The sequence below is a fragment of the Aulostomus chinensis genome, chromosome 16 (assembly GCF_037954235.1).
Source record: "Aulostomus chinensis isolate RoL2024-O1b breed Wild chromosome 16, RoL_Achi_v1.0, whole genome shotgun sequence".
Classification (NCBI taxonomy): domain Eukaryota; kingdom Metazoa; phylum Chordata; class Actinopteri; order Syngnathiformes; family Aulostomidae; genus Aulostomus; species Aulostomus chinensis.
The window spans coordinates 1375894-1391699 of NC_141335.1; the positions used below are offsets into that span (position 1 = coordinate 1375894).

Below are 15806 nucleotides of genomic sequence, written 5' to 3' on the forward strand. Positions count from 1 at the left end.
CTGCAACAATTAAAAACATGGCAAGTATCGAAATTATATTGTTATATACAAAATCTAGGCACTTTTAATTTGGAGTATTTTTTGACTGTGTGTGAGAGAAAGAGAATGGGAGGGTAAATAAAAAAAAAACAAATATTAAAAACTTCAGTGACTTTTAATATGAGACTGAGCCATTAACTAACAGGTACTGCACCACAGGGGATCGTGAGCTCATTAGAAATGTATCAAAGTACAAGCAGATGAACATTTATATTTACAGACAGCATCCTTTTCAAGCATTATTGCCAAAATAATGAAATGCGACAAATACAAGTGTCACATTTTTCAGTATAAAGCGATTCGGAGAATTGGCCTGCAGTACCTTCGCTGTCCTCTGCGGGCGGTAGAGCGCGTTAGGCTCATTGCTACCGCCAAAGACCGAGTAGAAGAAGGTCTACCAGTGGAGGGAACTTTGACAGGGAGGTAAACACTTATTACACTTCATTTAATCTTCTGTCGTGATTTAACGGAGTAACTCCGTCACAGGCCGCTGGATGTGGAAGTTGTTGGAACGCTCGACCGCCGCTAACGCACTGAGCTTCGAGCTAGCAAGCTAACTCTGAAATTCAAAACATCAGAATCCACGTCGAGAGGCGCTTGTCTAAGCAAGTTCGTCGTTATCGCACGTTAATTACAATCATTATTATGTGCTTGTTTAAAATGATTGAGCGACATGAAGTGGAACATTTATCGCGTAGCTAAACCAAGTTACCAGCTCTGTGGCTGGGATCGAATCCCCTCATATCGAATGTAGCCGGGGAATGTAGGACTGGAGCAGCACCAACGACCCAGACAGCATCGCTCCATGTAGTCTGTCTTAGCCCTTAAGTTATATCATCAATCATTCTTTCAGTTTATGGAACATTTTAATGATAATGAGGAAAAAGGCAGTTGGCCAAAGAAGAAAATAAAAAAGCAAAACCAACTGAAATAGATAAACATGAAAAAACAGATGAAGAAACAAGGATTGAGACACTCAGATAATGCTGATCATGTTCCAGGGGGTTAGAGGAAGTTTGGAACTTGCCTTAAGCCTTCATACGATCACGTACTAATTCTACACATGCAACCTTCAGTTGCCGTCAGAAACCTTTGACTCATCTGTCAGGGTACAAATGATCCCACTCCTAAAACACACAGTGTAACTATTAACACTAAATATTGTCTATTTATTCCTGTGCTAGATCACTTTAATCATGAGAAAAATGCTATTTGTAATCAAGTAGAATCATTTGAAGAAAATCAATGACAATCATGAAATTGTTGAAGAAATCCTATTTAATTTTTTAACCCCTGTTTCTTGCATTTAAAAAGAAATCATACTTCGTCCTTTTTGGAAATGTTCTCTGGAGTCCAGTGAGTCTCGCAGGTGAACAACAACAACAACAACTCATTGCATCCTTCTTCTTCTGGTAAACATCGATAAGGATTCTCATTGACATGAAAACACTCAGGTTTCAGATATGACCACCAAAGTGCCTCCTTGTTCCCCCCAGGAATGAGTGGAGAGGAGTCTAGAAGAGGCGCGTGGAGGGGTGGGAACAGGGGACGGAGAGGTGGAGGAACAGGTGGTGGAGGATGGAGAGGAGGTGGTGGAGGATGGAGTGGAGGTGGTGGAGGATGGAGAGGAGGAGGTGGTGGAGGATGGAGAGGAGGTGGCAGAGGATGGAGAGGAGGAGGTGATGGAGGATGGAGAGGAGGTGGCGGAGGATGGAGAAGTAGAGGATCAGCAGGTGGGGGAAGAGGTGCAGGACAAGGGAGGGGAGGAGGTGATGGTGGTGGAGCAGCAAACCAAAACTTCAGCACCCAGAGAGGTTAGTTTCATTAGCACACATCCAATCTATCAAGTAGATGGTGTCGGGGGGGGGGGGGTCCTGTCTACTAGTCCTGCTCTGGGACGATGGACCAGTATTTCCTTAAACGTGGGTTTGTTCTTCCAGAGTTGGTCTCAACTTATTGTCCCAAATGTCCCCTCAGTCCTCCGTCAGGGCTCCCTGGACGCGCTGTGCCCCTATAAAGGATGGCCACTGTACTTCAGTGAAGGTACGGCAGCGTGACAACCATGCAAAGCGTTGACTGACAGATAAATACCACCTGAGTGACGCTGGAAGTCTTCTATGTGCAGGATTCATCAAGAGCTCGCCCAGTGTGGAGAAGACCAAAGTGTTTGAGAAATATTTTTCTTCCAAGATTCACCTCTATGACAAGGTCAGCGGGTTGCTGGAGGGTCCCACTGGCGCTCTCTCTTGTGGGTGATAGAGTTGTGTATCAGATGTCGCCCTGCGTTTGTGCTGGCAGGATGAGATCGAGCGCCATGGCAGCGTGCTGGTGGACTACGCGGACTTGACTGGAGACAAGACTGTGAGAGACGCACTCCCTGAACTCGCCAGCGACCTGAAGGAGCAGCCAGAGCTGATGCTCAACTGTTTGGGTGTGGCCATCCACCAGGTGAGGCCCTACGCAGCATGTTGTGTGTGTCGACATCTACAAGTTACGAACTATGTATGTTTTTAAAATCATAATTTTTTTCATAAATAGAATTTAAAAGTTCAGTTAGGAAGTGAACGGCTGCAGCAGCATTCATGCAGGTGTGTGGTGGGAAAATATCTGTGTGTTCATGTCTTTTCAGGTGTTGACTGTAGATTTGGAGAAACAGGCTGCTGAGCTCCAAGGGGAGGAGCTTTCTGTAACCACACCCATCATCAACATTCCTCACATCAGTGCCAGGTAAGAGCACCATCTCACACCTGTGACAACCCTGAGATCACAAATGAAGATAACAAGAGTGTGTGTGTGTGTGTGTGTGTGTGTGTGTGTGTGTGTGTGTGTGCTTGTGTTTGTGTTTGTGTTTGTGTGTGTGTGTGTGTGTAATGTTTCCCCAGGCTGTACAACTACGAGCCAGTGACTGCACTGCGGAAGTTGCGTGCCAGTGTGTTTGGACGTCTGGTGTGTGTGAAGGGGACGGTGGTCAGAGTGAGCAACATTCGACCTCTGTGTACCCGCCTGGCCTTCAGGTGCCTGGTGTGCTCACACACACTGTCGCTGCCACTGCAGCATGGAAAATATGCAATGCCCACCAAGGTATACACACACACACACACACAGAACATTTCCTTCAGCATATATAGATAATAACCTTGCAGACGTGTGTGTGTGTGTTGTCTCATAGTGTATGCAGCCGGACTGTTCCAGTCGCTCTTTTACTGCCAGCCGGAGTTCTTCCCTAACACAAACTGTGGACTGGCAGATCATCAAGTATGCTCATGAACACACATCTGTGTGTAGTTGTGTACTTTTGTGTGTCAAATTGTGACCTACAATCTTTTGTTTATCAGTCGTTGAATAAAACTAGAGATCCTAATGTTGCTGTGGAAACAGGGATGACTATTTTTTTAATTCGTCTTCATCAAACTGCCACTCCATTCTGTGTAAAGTAGAGCAGGTAGAGGTGTGAGTGGTTCATCAGGCTGATTAAAGCCTTACGTCATCCCAGAGGTGCTCACAAATCAGGTTTGTTGACTCAAAGAAGTTTTATTCTTCTGGTACCATCGCTGAGTGACTCCAGAATGCAGAAGGAACCAGCCATGTATATTTAGCTTGATGCTAACACAGACTGATGGCTAACAACAGTTGTTCATGTGAGTGTTCATGTGAGTGTTCATGTGAGTGTTCATGTCAGTGTTCATGTGAGTGTTCGTGTCAGTGTTCATGTCAGTGTTCGTGTCAGTGTTCGTGTCAGTGTTCATGTGAGTGTTCGTGTCAGTGTTCATGTCAGTGTTCATGTGAGTGTTCATGTGAGTGTTCGTGTCAGTGTTCGTGTCAGTGTTCGTGTCAGTGTTCATGTGAGTGTTCATGTGAGTGTTCGTGTCAGTGTTCATGTGAGTGTTCGTGTGAGTGTTCGTGTGAGTGTTCGTGTGAGTGTTCATGTGAGTGTTCATGTGAGTGTTCATGTCAGTGTCCATGTGAGTGTTCATGTGAGTGTTCGTGTGAGTGTTCGTGTGAGTGTTCATGTCAGTGTCCATGTGAGTGTTCATGTCAGTGGAGGCGTTGACATTCGTGAGTCAGAGTTCTGTCGAGGGTCTGAGTGTTATAGAGTCAGCAGAGATGTGGAGGTGGAGAGCAGCAATGTAGTAAAGCATCCCCACATTTCTGTTGTGTCAAAAGTGTGTGTGTGTGTGTGTGTGTGTTCATTCCTGCAGGGTGCAGGAGTTGATGGGTGGAGAGCAGAGGGAGGCTGGACGAATCCCACGTACTGTTGAGTGTCACCTGACCTCTGACCTCTGTGACAGTTGCGTCCCTGGAGACACTGTAACTGTTACAGGAATAGTTAGAGTTACAAATGATGGTACACACACACACACACACACATGAACTATGTTCGTCTATGTACGTGTTCTAAACATGATTGGAGCGGGTATGTTTTTGTTCAGGCAGCTCCAGAGGGAACAAGGATCAGTGTATGTTCCTCCTCTACATCGAAGCCACCTCAGTCAGCAACACTAAAGGTATCTCCTTTTCCTTTGTTCTTTCTGAACTTCCATGGCAGCAGTCAGTGAGATGGAACTTCTTGAATGTTTAGGTCAGGAGTCCAAGTCAGGAGGTCAAGGGTCAAGAGGGTCACTTGAGGAGAATTGTGGAGGTGAGGAGTTCAGTCTGAAGGAGCTGTATGCCATCCAGGAGATCCAGTCACAGGCGGACCTGCTGAGACTCATAGTACAGTAAGATACTCCAGCAGTCACAGGTCTCGTAAATCTGATGTCATCTTATACCAGCTGTTGGCGAGACCACGTTTGTCACGTAATCAGAACAAGGGCTTTGCGATTAGACTGAAAACATGGAATATGCTACATAACCAGATGTTGCTGTTGCACTCTCTAGAAATATCAGAAACATAGTTCTGAGTTCCTAACCGTCTCCAGCAGCTGGAGGTTTGCTGCAACGCGGTCTACTCATTGCTCCTTAATGTTTACAGTTCACTTGAAGTATTTACATGTCAGAAGATATGCGGCTCTCTGAGTTTTGTAATTTTTGTGCACAGTTTCTTCTTCACTACCTCCACACCAAACCATTAGCTCTGCAGGAAGCAGAATCTATGACTTGAAACAAAGCAGCTAGCACAGATGTATGACTCCACACCTTCACTGTCTTTATGTCCTCCAGCTCCTTGTGTCCAGCCATCTATGGCCATCTGGTGAGTTCAGCCCCGCTGCACTTTTACCTCCAGCAAACAGGTGTGTTTGATTCTTGATGAGGTGAATATTTGCCTGTGTAACGTCTTGTGTGTAGCTGGTGAAAGCTGCGTTAGCATTGACATTGTTTGGAGGCAGACAGAAGCACACGGGGAAGAACAGCGTCCCCGTCAGAGGAGACCCTCACATCCTGATGGTGGGAGACCCCGGGCTCGGAAAGAGCCAGATGTTACAGGTAACACCAGGGTGGCACCTGGCCAATGTGTGTAAAATCAGTGATGAGTTCTGTCAGATTGTGGCCTGTTGATCTGAAGCAGTAATTCATCTTTGCCTGGGAAACACATTAGTAACCAATGTGTGTGTGTTTGTAGGCAGTGTGCAATGTGGCTCCCAGAGGAATTTATGTTTGTGGCAACAGTACCAGCTCTGCAGGTGAAGTGACTTAGTTGTCTCATGTATTATTTACATGATAATCTTTGGAGGTTAATATTTAATGCTTCTCTCCTCAGGACTAACGGTGAGTTTATACCGAGATCCAGGATCAGGGGATTATGCTCTGGAGGCTGGGGCCCTGGTTCTCGCTGACCAAGGTAGGAAAGAGTGGAAACAGGGTTATTTCTGATTAAAAGTGGTTCAAAGGTGAATTCAAGGAAGTTTGTAGTAGTAGGATGATGATGATGATAAACTGTGGTCTCAGGCTTTAGACTTTCGACTTTCTACCTCCGACTCTCAACGAGACTCTGGTCCTTAGCATTTCTCAGCTGCAGCATGCTGCTGGTTCCTCCAGTTCAAGAGGCTAGTGGAGTCAAACACCCACACCTGAGAAGTCAGCAGGAGGGAAATGCAGCTCTGCCTTCCTGTTGGGGCTTCAACATGTTTCTCCTGCTTGCTCTCTTAAGGTCTGTGCTGCATCGATGAGTTCGATAAGTTGGGCAACCAACAGCAGGCTCTGTTGGAGGCGATGGAGCAGCAGTCGGTGAGTCTGGCTAAGGCTGGAATCGTCTCCTCTCTGCCTGCCAGAACCTCGGTTGTAGCTGCTGCCAACCCTGTCGGGGGTCACTACAACAGGGGCAAGACGGTCTCTGAAAATTTAAAGTGAGTTAGTAACAGTCGTCAAGTTGTGACACAGAGAAACAAACTCTCTGGGTTTCGCTACGAAGTCCCTCAGTTCCCCGATTGTGTCCCGTTCAACCTTGTTTGGTCACGACTTTCTGACGTCCTGGTTCGACCAGAACCAAAATCCCAGGTTTCACAGGCATTCTTGCTCGTATTCATTCATGTTTTTATTATTTTCATCTGCCACTCTTATTCTTTAGAGGTGACATGATCATCAGAACAGTCCAAACCCCAAAGACTCAGTTATTCATCAGGAAAATAAGAGGAAATAAAGCTAAAAATATAGTTGTTCATTTCTCAATAAAAGTGTTTACTCGTTTATTTAACTCTGCTACCTTCAAATGTCATTTTTGCTTGGAAAGAGACTGAAATGATTAATTGTGTCATTGTATTGTAAGTCTGTTTTTATTGGAACGAATTCAAAATTTTGCTCAAAAAGAAGGAAATAACTAAATCTTTTCCACCATTTACTGACGCCGCTGCCTACATGGAGAATTGATGTGTCAGGAGAAACAGAAGACTTGGACAGCAGCATCGCCAGAACATGTGGCAGATGGACCAGAGGGGTTCCTGACAGTGTAAAAGGGGAAGGTTTTACTGGTTCTCTTGTCTTTAGAATGGGTTCCCCTCTACTCTCTCGCTTCGACGTTGTCTTCCTCCTCTTGGACATCCCTGATGAGTCACATGACCGCCACCTCTCAGAGCATGTCATGGCAAACCGGGCAGGAAGAGGCAAAAACAGCAGTGCCGTAGTAACCAGGACCAACAGTGCTACAGAGACCTCCATCTTACTGGAGCACTCAGACATGCCACTGTCTGAACGCTTGCAGGTACATTTGGACAAACATTAATTCCCTCCACCGCATGTGTATCTGGCAGTTCATCATTTCTTTTTCCAGATCCCTGCAGGTGAGATCTCTGACCCCATCCCTGCGTGCTTGTTGAGGAAGTACATCAGCTACGCTCGTCAGTACGTTCACCCCTCGCTGTCCCCCGAAGCCGCACAAACCCTCCAGAACTTCTACCTGTCGCTGAGATCTCAGTCCCACTCCGCCGACACCACGCCCATCACCACCCGCCAACTGGAGTCTTTGATCCGACTGACAGAGGTTCTCGAGTCTTCATGTTCTGATGTGCTTTCAGGCTACAATGAGCTGCACTTCTGAGCTTCAATGTTTTTCTGCAGGCAAGAGCCAGGCTGGAGCTCCGAGAAACAGCCACCAGGGGTGATGCTGAGGATGTGGTGGAGATCATGAAACACAGGTAGCAGTGCAGCTTCTATTAGCTTCTAGTCACGTACCTTCAAGAAATATACAGAGAAGATGGCCGTCGACTGTGTCAGAAGGTTTCTCCTCTCACTGCTAGTGTGCGTTTGTGGCTGTGTTTTGTAGCCTCGTCGACACGTACTCGGATGGTCTGGGCAATCTGGATTTCGAGCGCTCTCAGCTCGGGGCTGGCATGAGTCAACGCAGCGCTGCAAAACGATTAGTCAACGCACTGCACGCTCACTCTCAGAGGACCAATCAGAAACAGTTTGACCTCCAGATGATCCGGTCTGTGGCAGACAGACTCAACATAAAGGTAGGAGGCCGGCGAGAGAAGTTAAAAGCTGTTTGACTTGGCAAACATTCTCACGACCACTCCTTCTTACAAATAAAGTATTTAGATTAAATCAGGAACTCCTGCGACTGCCTGTGTCACCATGGAGATAAATCAGCTCGTGTAGTAACAAACAACATGACCGTTTAATGAAACTGTTCAGCTCACAGGAGCCTCTGGTAAATAGTACTGTCGTGTATCGCAGTATATGACAGAATCAGTACTGCATATGAACTGCATAGATATCTACATACGTGCGATTACACGATGTAGTGTAACATCTCCATGGTTTCATCCTTGGTTCTCAGAGGAACAAAGCTCTGTGGATCGTGGTCACGCCGGTGACTGCTGGCAGTTTCAGTCATTGATTGTCAGCCTCTGGAGCTCAGACATTTGCTGATGTTTATATTTACAAAAATCCAGATGTTGAGTGATGAATCCACAAGCAACGCTGGGCAGCAGGAGTTCACCTCTCAGGGCGAAATGAGAGGGAATAACTCCAGAATCGGAGCTCACCGGCCGCATGTTTCAGCTGGAAGTGAGTGGACACCAACAACAGCAAAAATGTCCAAAAGCCTCCGTCCACAAACTCGCAAAGGCGTCCTTGTTTTGGACAGTTTTGCCGTCGCGAGCTGTCAGGCTCCGTTAGCTTCAGGCTGAAGTAGGTGGCTGGTGTACTCTCAGTGTGGGACTCACAAAGGAGTCACGCGGGGGAAAAAATGTCTAACAATGAGCCGTTGAAAGGCAAATGTCTCAGGAGTGAGATGTTCTTTGAATCCATGATCATCATGATACATGTAGGAACGTCAGAGCTCTTCAGCGAGGTCAGCAGCTGAGGAGAGGAGCTCCAGCCAGCTGAAGCTTGCGTCTGGACTCGTGTGGAGACCTGCTGTAGTTGTAGCGTCTCAGACCATGATGATGAGTTCAGGGCCTTAAAACAGTCAGGTTCAGTCTGATAGGTTTTGGAAGCAGCACTTTGGATTCAGAAGGAACCTTTGGGTTCAGGTTCCAGGCAGCCACACTGGTCCTTGATGAGTAACTGGTCGCTTGGTTTCTTCCAGGTGATGGACTTTGAAGGTCTGGTGAGTTCCCTGAATGAGCAGGGTTTCCTGTTGAAAAAGGGGGCCCGGCTGTACCAGCTCCAGACCGTCTAACACCCCCCCCCCACCCCCCAAGACTGCAGACTGCAGACCGAGGTCAGTGTTCAGGTTTAGTTGAGTCCGGGGGTGACAGGAGGATGTGATCAGACTACAGTGAGACTGGACTGACGTGTCATGTGACACGAGTCACTGTAGTTTGCCGTCTCTGTGTGTAGTTCGTTGATGTGTCAATCATATTTGATCTCTTCTAAAGAGAAGTGCTTTCATGTTGTGTTTATTAAAGAATGCTTGGCCAGTTTGAGTCCAGTGTTGCCAGGACCGCACTTCAGGGTCCAGCATCACTCCTTCAGAAAAGATTCTGGTTCCTTCCTCTCCTTTTTGTGAGTTGCTGTGTTTGTGTTGCTCCCGGATGAAATCCGTTTTATTCTTTGATCAAAATATTGGGTTCATGGAATGTTTTATTCTCATAAAATGCCAACATCTGTCAGATGTCAAAGCTCCCTCCTGCCCCAGGAAGATGTGGAAATGTAAAAAGTTGAGTTTTCATTCAAGTTTGGCGTTGAGCGATGGTTTTACTTGTCTGCTGTTTTCTTGACACTCGTATTGGTTTCCTGTAGATGTTTTGTAATAAAGTGTAACGTAGCAGAAAAGCGTTTTATGTGTTTTTGTTTTTCTGTGTATTTCTGTTAGGTTTGTTTGTAGTGTTTTGTTCAGTTCGTTTATTTTCAAAATAAAAGCATGACGGGTGCTTTTACGACAGTCCGCCATATCAGTTTACGGCAACATGGCAGCCTGCTGGCTCGAGCTGTGAGTGTCTGCTGTAACTCGGGAACTTCACGATGGTACCGGGGACAGGCTGCGCGAGTCCAGCCGTTCGGTAACGGAGGGCTCGTGACGATGATGCTGTTGACGTGTTTGCGGAGGTTTCCCGCGCCGCTGCGCGTGTCTAGCGGGTGGTGCGCGGGTGCGTGCTGGCCGGGGCGAGCCCCATGGCGGCATGGACGCACACCTGCCACCGGTGGCACCGGGTTAACGGTGCTGCCGGTAAGCGGCTCCTGGACCGTAAGACTCAAAGGGACGGATAGCCGCGGCGCGTGCTGGCCCGGAACATCACGCGGGGTCACGCCTTGGCGCCCTTGTCGTGTCGTTCTTCTCTACCGGGGGGGTCACGGCAGGTCATCGATGGATTTCCGGTCTTGTCAGCACACAGGAGCTCGAGGGCTTTGCAGCAAGGAGCCACCGGACGGTCCACCGGCTGCGGGGGACCGGAAAGAGGCCGCTGTGGTTCCGGGACATGGACTGTTCAAGTTTAAAGAGCTGGTGAGTGCAGGTGAACACCCTTCCCACACACACACACACACACACACACACACTTGAGGGTGCGCGTGCACGAGAAAGAGCTCAGTTCCTGGTAGAATTTTTCAGTCTTAGTGATGAGGTCATAACCCTAAACGTCCAGGTAGGCGGGTGTGACGTCACTGGGTCAGTCGCCTGCCGTCTGTAGCAGTAAACCAGGATAGGAGAGCTGCCGAGACCCCCGCCCAGTAGGTAGAGAAGTACTTGACAATACTTGTACTTGTCAAGGGTCAGAAGTAAAAGTACACATTCTAATAGATGTTTGTGTATTCCAGTGTTCCAAAGGATGCAGGGGTAGAGCCACTGACCGCTGAGGGTCGTGTGTGTGTGTGTGTGTGTGTGTGTGTGTGTGTCTGTACATCACCCTCCCCAGGTTTAGTTCATTAAAAGTAACTTGTCCAACTAATTAGTAACTAACCAGTTACTCTTACAAGTATCTAGTGACTAATGGATTCAGATACAGGCAGAAAGCAACGACTGAACGAACAGCTACTTTGATGTACGTGTTGTACTACAGTGTCACCTCCCTCCACGCGTCTGACTGCAGCATCCAGCACCGCTGATATTGAACTCCTGACGGTTTAGTTTTCTCTGAACAGAACGCCTGCTGTTAGTCTTGTGACTCTGGGGTAAAACACCCTGGTACGATGAAGTACTCTTACTGTTACCATTATGCTGGTGAAGTCTCCGGTCAGTACTATTGTGTGCTGCTGTGTAAGAAGTGTATTTTATGTGTGTGCAGTATGAGAACCCCTGGACCGTCCCCAACCTGTTGTGTATGTGCCGGATCCTATTGGCTCCGTTCCTGGGTCACCTGATAATCCAGCAGCACTTCCACCTCAGCCTGGCGCTCTTCACACTGGCCGGCGCCACCGACCTGGTGAGGGGCCACTGGAACCACAACAGTCCACATTGCTGGTTTCACGGGTCTGAAACCTGTTTGATAAAGTTCTAACATCCAGATTTGCTCAGCAGTTTGAAGAGATTCTGTGCAACAGGAAGCTTTATTACCCTTGAAAACATTTCAGTTGACATTCAGTCAACTTTCAGACAGCCATATTTGTAGTTCTTTAAAGGATAGCTATAGAGGGGGGATCAGTGATGCTTTGTCAGATTTCTTGTGTTCTGTCATGTTCATGAAAGCCCGAGAACCCTGGACCGGATGACCAGCCAGCGCTGTGACCCACTGTCGTCTGGTTGTGTGTCTGTCGGTGTCGTTAATGCTCTGTTGTCGTCTCTCTTCTGTCCTCGTCTCCTCCACCCAGTTGGATGGTTACATCGCCAGAACGTGGCCCACGCAGAAGTCGGCGCTGGGAAGTGCTCTGGACCCGCTGGCTGATAAGATTCTCATCAGTATTTTATATGTCAGTCTCACCTGCGCTGAACTTATACCAGGTACGTTGGGGGGAGCCTGTCGTTGTTGGTCATTTTCCAGCTCTTCACCCTCCTCTTCCTCCTGTGTTGCAGCTCCTCTCACAGCCCTGGTGATTCTGAGAGACATTGGTCTCATCGCTGCTGTCTTCTGGGTCCGATACAAGACTGTCCCCCCCCCTGTGAGACTCTTGACACCCTCCAGTTCGAGTGTCCTTCCATAGAAAATAAGAGAGTAATGGAGTTCTCTTTTCCTGCAGGTTACCCTTAGTAAGTTTTTTAACCCCTGCTACACCACCGCTCAGCTCAAGCCCACACTCTTCAGCAAGGTGACACACACACACACACACACACCCCAAGCTCTGAACATTTTTCTGGAACCTAAGCAGTGAATCATCAGGAAGGTTTCATGGTTTCAGGTCAACTGAGCCTGGAAACCCAGAGGTCTGAGGCCAGCGAGATTCAGCTCATTGATTTATTTTGGCCACAAACGTTCTTTTATTCCTGGAAACATTTTCAACAGGAACAAGTTCACCTGGAAATAGTTCACGTTTTGTTTGTCAGAGAAACAAATCATCTGGAGCGTTTTAATTGATGTTGCTCAGTCGATCTAGTGTCAGGCTGTGACTTTATATGACCGCACAAAAGCGTTGTAATTTTGAACAATTCTGCACAGAAGTTGCAGAATTGTTCCATTTTTGGAGCAGTTTAATTTATTGCTACTGATACAGAGGGACACACGGGTTTTTGAAAACGACTGCATGAATGGATTTGTTTGGTATTTCATGTTTTCTTAAGTTAGCAGGTTTCCTGTATCACAAACACCAACATTATACACTTGAAGCTGTGTAGCACTCATCTTGGTGGGTGTGTGTGTGTGTGTGTGTGTGTGTGTGTGTGTGTGTGTGTGTGTGTGTGTGTGTGTGTGTGTGTGTTGTCCCTCCAGGTGAACACAGCCATCCAGCTGGTTCTGGTTGCAGCGTCTCTGGCTGCGCCGGTCTTCCAGTATACAGACAGTGTCCTACTGCAGTGTTTATGGTAAACCATTCTCACACACACGCTCTGTCTCTCTCTCACACACACACTCTGTCTCACACACACTGTCTCTGTCTCTCACACACACACACACTCTGTCTCTCTCACACACACACACTCTGTCTCTCTCACACACACACACTGTCTCACACACACACTGTCTCTCTCACTCTCACACACTGACACACACACTCTGTCACACACACACACACACTCTCTGTCTCTCACACACACACACACTCTCTGTCACACACACAAACACACTCTCTGTCTCTTACACACACACTGCCTCTCTCACACACACATTGTCTCTCTCACTCTCAGATACTGACACACACTCTCTGTCTCACACACTCACACACTCTCTGTCTCTCACACACACACACTCTCTGTCACACACACAAACACACTCTGTCTCTTACACACACACTGCCTCTCTCACACACACATTGTCTCTCTCACTCTCAGATACTGACACACACACACTCTGTCTCACACACACTCTGTCTCTCTCACACACACACACTCTGTCTGTCTCACACACACACTGTCTCTCTCACTCTCACACACTGACACACACACTCTCTGTCACACACACACACACACTCTCTGTCTCTCACACACACACTCTCTGTCACACACACAAACACACTCTCTGTCTCTTACACACACACTGCCTCTCTCACACACACATTGTCTCTCTCACTCTCAGATACTGACACACACACTCTCTGTCTCACACACTCACACACACACTCACGCACACACTCTGTCTCTCTCACACACACAAGCACTGTCTCACATACACACTCTCACACACTCACACACACGCTCTGTCTCTCACACTCTCTCTCTCTCTCACACACACACACACTCTCTCTCTCTCACACACACACACTCTGTCTCTCTCTCACACACACTCTCTCTCTCACACACACACACTCTCTCTCTCACACACACACACTCTGTCTCTCTCTCACACACACTCTCTCTCTCTCACACACACACACTCTCTCTCTCACACACACACACACTCTGTCTCTCTCTCACACACACTCTCTCTCTCACACACACACACTCTGTCTCTCTCTCACACACACTCTCTCTCTCACACACACACACTCTGTCTCTCTCTCACACACACTCTCTCTCTCTCACACACACACACTCTCTCTCTCACACACACACACTCTGTCTCTCTCTCACACACACTCTCTCTCTCACACACACACACTCTCTCTCACACACACACTCTGTCTCTCTCTCACACACACTCTCTCTCTCACACACACACACACACTCTCTCTCACACACACTCTCTCTCACACACACACACACACTCTCTCACACACACACACTCTCTCTCTCACACACACACACTCTGTCTCTCTCTCACACACACTCTCTCTCACACACACACACACACTCTCTCTCACACACACACACTCTCTCTCTCTCACACACACACTCTGTCTCTCTCTCACACACACTCTCTCTCACACACGCACACACACTCTCTCTCACACACACACACTCACTTGACGTTAATATCCATCATTTCCTGCCATCTTGGTGTCGTTGTTACAACACAGCCGTGTTGTTCTGAGTGAGTTTAATGTCAAGCACATAAACGGCGCTCCAGCGGCTCGTTCAGGTGAAGAGTTCTGACTCATGTGATTCTACGAGTGCCAGCGAGCTGGAACTCACATCACACGCTTCATTGTGTCGCTCTGACCCAAATTTAGAGCACAAAAGTGCTTCTAGCTGACAAACACTGAACTGCAAATATTATGGGGCACTGTCTCCTATTGTTTTGAATTTGAAGTGCACTCCAACATACCTGCTGCTCACTCAGGTGTGCAGACGTCGTCTGATGTCCGTGTTCAGGTTCGTCTGCTCGCATGTACGCGGTGCATCTCCACCTCCCACTCACGGAGGCTTTCCTTCAAATTTGGCACCAACGTCCACATGGACTCAAGGATGGTCAGAGGTCGATGGGAGGCTTTTAAAAGAAACAGCAGCAACTACAACAACAGCAGTGGCGACAAAAGTAGATGAGAGGAACTGAAGCACTGGTTAACGATGACGGGACAGCAGCCAACGGCGCTCACGCCAGGAGAACACAGCGACATCAGCAAGATGAACTGTAATCTGTCATCTCTGCAGGTACGTCACAGCAGTGACCACGGCGGCGTCGGGCTACAGCTACTGGCACTACGGGCGTAAGACTGTCCAGGTGCTAAACCACCGATCACCATGACGACGAGGACACCAGGAGCCACCTGAGAGCCGAGCAAAGCAGCGGTCAGCTTCTGTAGAGACAATAATCTGCTGCAGCAGAGGCCAGACGCACATGTGACTGGCCAGGAGCACTGCAACCAAGTCGCCGGGACAACCAACAATTCGCCGTGGCGATGATGCCACACATGGTAACACTACAGAAACAGCAGATGTACCACAGGACCAGTGTAGCAACACACACATCAAATCTATGTCAGGTGATCCGGCCAGAGCTTCTATTTTTTCTTAGTTTTTCAATCAGACTGTTGAACAATGACCTCACCGTGGTCACATGATTGTCCGTTTTGTAAACCGATGATTTGTGATTAAAAACAAAATCTGCTTTGATGTTTGTTCACGTGTGTGTTTCTGTAGACGAGGGTTGTTTTTTTTAATTCAGTAAAGAACAATCTGAAGAGTGAGAAACCTTAATATTCATCCGGGAGGGCGAGTGACGGATTCAAAGGAGCGGCGTCTCTGCGGTGCGGCTGCTGGTCGACTCCTTGTGAGGCTTGTTGCTCCGCTGTGGTCTGTCAGCGTTCAGCGAACATTCGTGGATCAAAATCAACAATGTTGGAGTGTAGAAGAGGAGGAGGAGGATTCCTGCTGGACACACCAGCAGCCTGGGCCTGAGCTAGCTGATGCTAACGCCTCCCACCCACTACCAGTGGATGTGCTAAGCTAACTAGCCTGGGTCTCAGAAGACTCGAGTGGGCTGTGG

General features: G+C 47.9%; 2 protein-coding genes across 2 annotated transcripts; both read left to right on the plus strand.

Annotated features, from left to right (window-relative positions):
- Positions 1 to 1618: 1618 nt before the first annotated feature.
- Positions 1619 to 9738, plus strand: mcm8 (minichromosome maintenance 8 homologous recombination repair factor; the record flags this gene model as incomplete). The annotated part of the gene is made up of 20 exons (XM_086180525.1): positions 1619 to 1853; positions 2017 to 2082; positions 2165 to 2247; positions 2338 to 2487; positions 2669 to 2766; positions 2922 to 3120; positions 3209 to 3294; positions 4239 to 4384; positions 4470 to 4544; positions 4619 to 4757; positions 5200 to 5230; positions 5326 to 5463; positions 5600 to 5660; positions 5738 to 5818; positions 6128 to 6323; positions 6961 to 7174; positions 7244 to 7453; positions 7531 to 7607; positions 7736 to 7925; positions 9005 to 9738. Coding segments are annotated over 20 exons (2568 nt in total), but the record flags the coding sequence as incomplete, so codon positions are not given.
- Positions 9739 to 9784: 46 nt separating this feature from the next.
- crls1 (cardiolipin synthase 1) lies at positions 9785 to 15433 on the plus strand. The gene is made up of 7 exons (XM_086180526.1): positions 9785 to 10363; positions 11142 to 11279; positions 11665 to 11794; positions 11867 to 11952; positions 12031 to 12099; positions 12717 to 12808; positions 14972 to 15433. Exons 1-7 carry the CDS (start codon positions 9941 to 9943, stop codon positions 15063 to 15065), a joined length of 1032 nt encoding a protein of 343 aa, XP_086036652.1. The 5' UTR covers positions 9785 to 9940; the 3' UTR covers positions 15066 to 15433.
- The last annotated feature ends 373 nt before the right edge of the window (positions 15434 to 15806 follow it).

Excerpts from the sequence above, each read along its gene's own strand:
- crls1 (XM_086180526.1), top strand. The coding sequence starts at position 9,941 with ATGATGCTGTTGACGTGTTTGCGGAGGTTTCCCGCGCCGCTGCGCGTG. Across the intron at positions 10,364-11,141 it reads TGTTCAAGTTTAAAGAGCTG|TATGAGAACCCCTGGACCGT; the intron begins GTGAGTGCAGGT and ends ATGTGTGTGCAG. Across the intron at positions 12,809-14,971 it reads GTCCTACTGCAGTGTTTATG|GTACGTCACAGCAGTGACCA; the intron begins GTAAACCATTCT and ends TCATCTCTGCAG.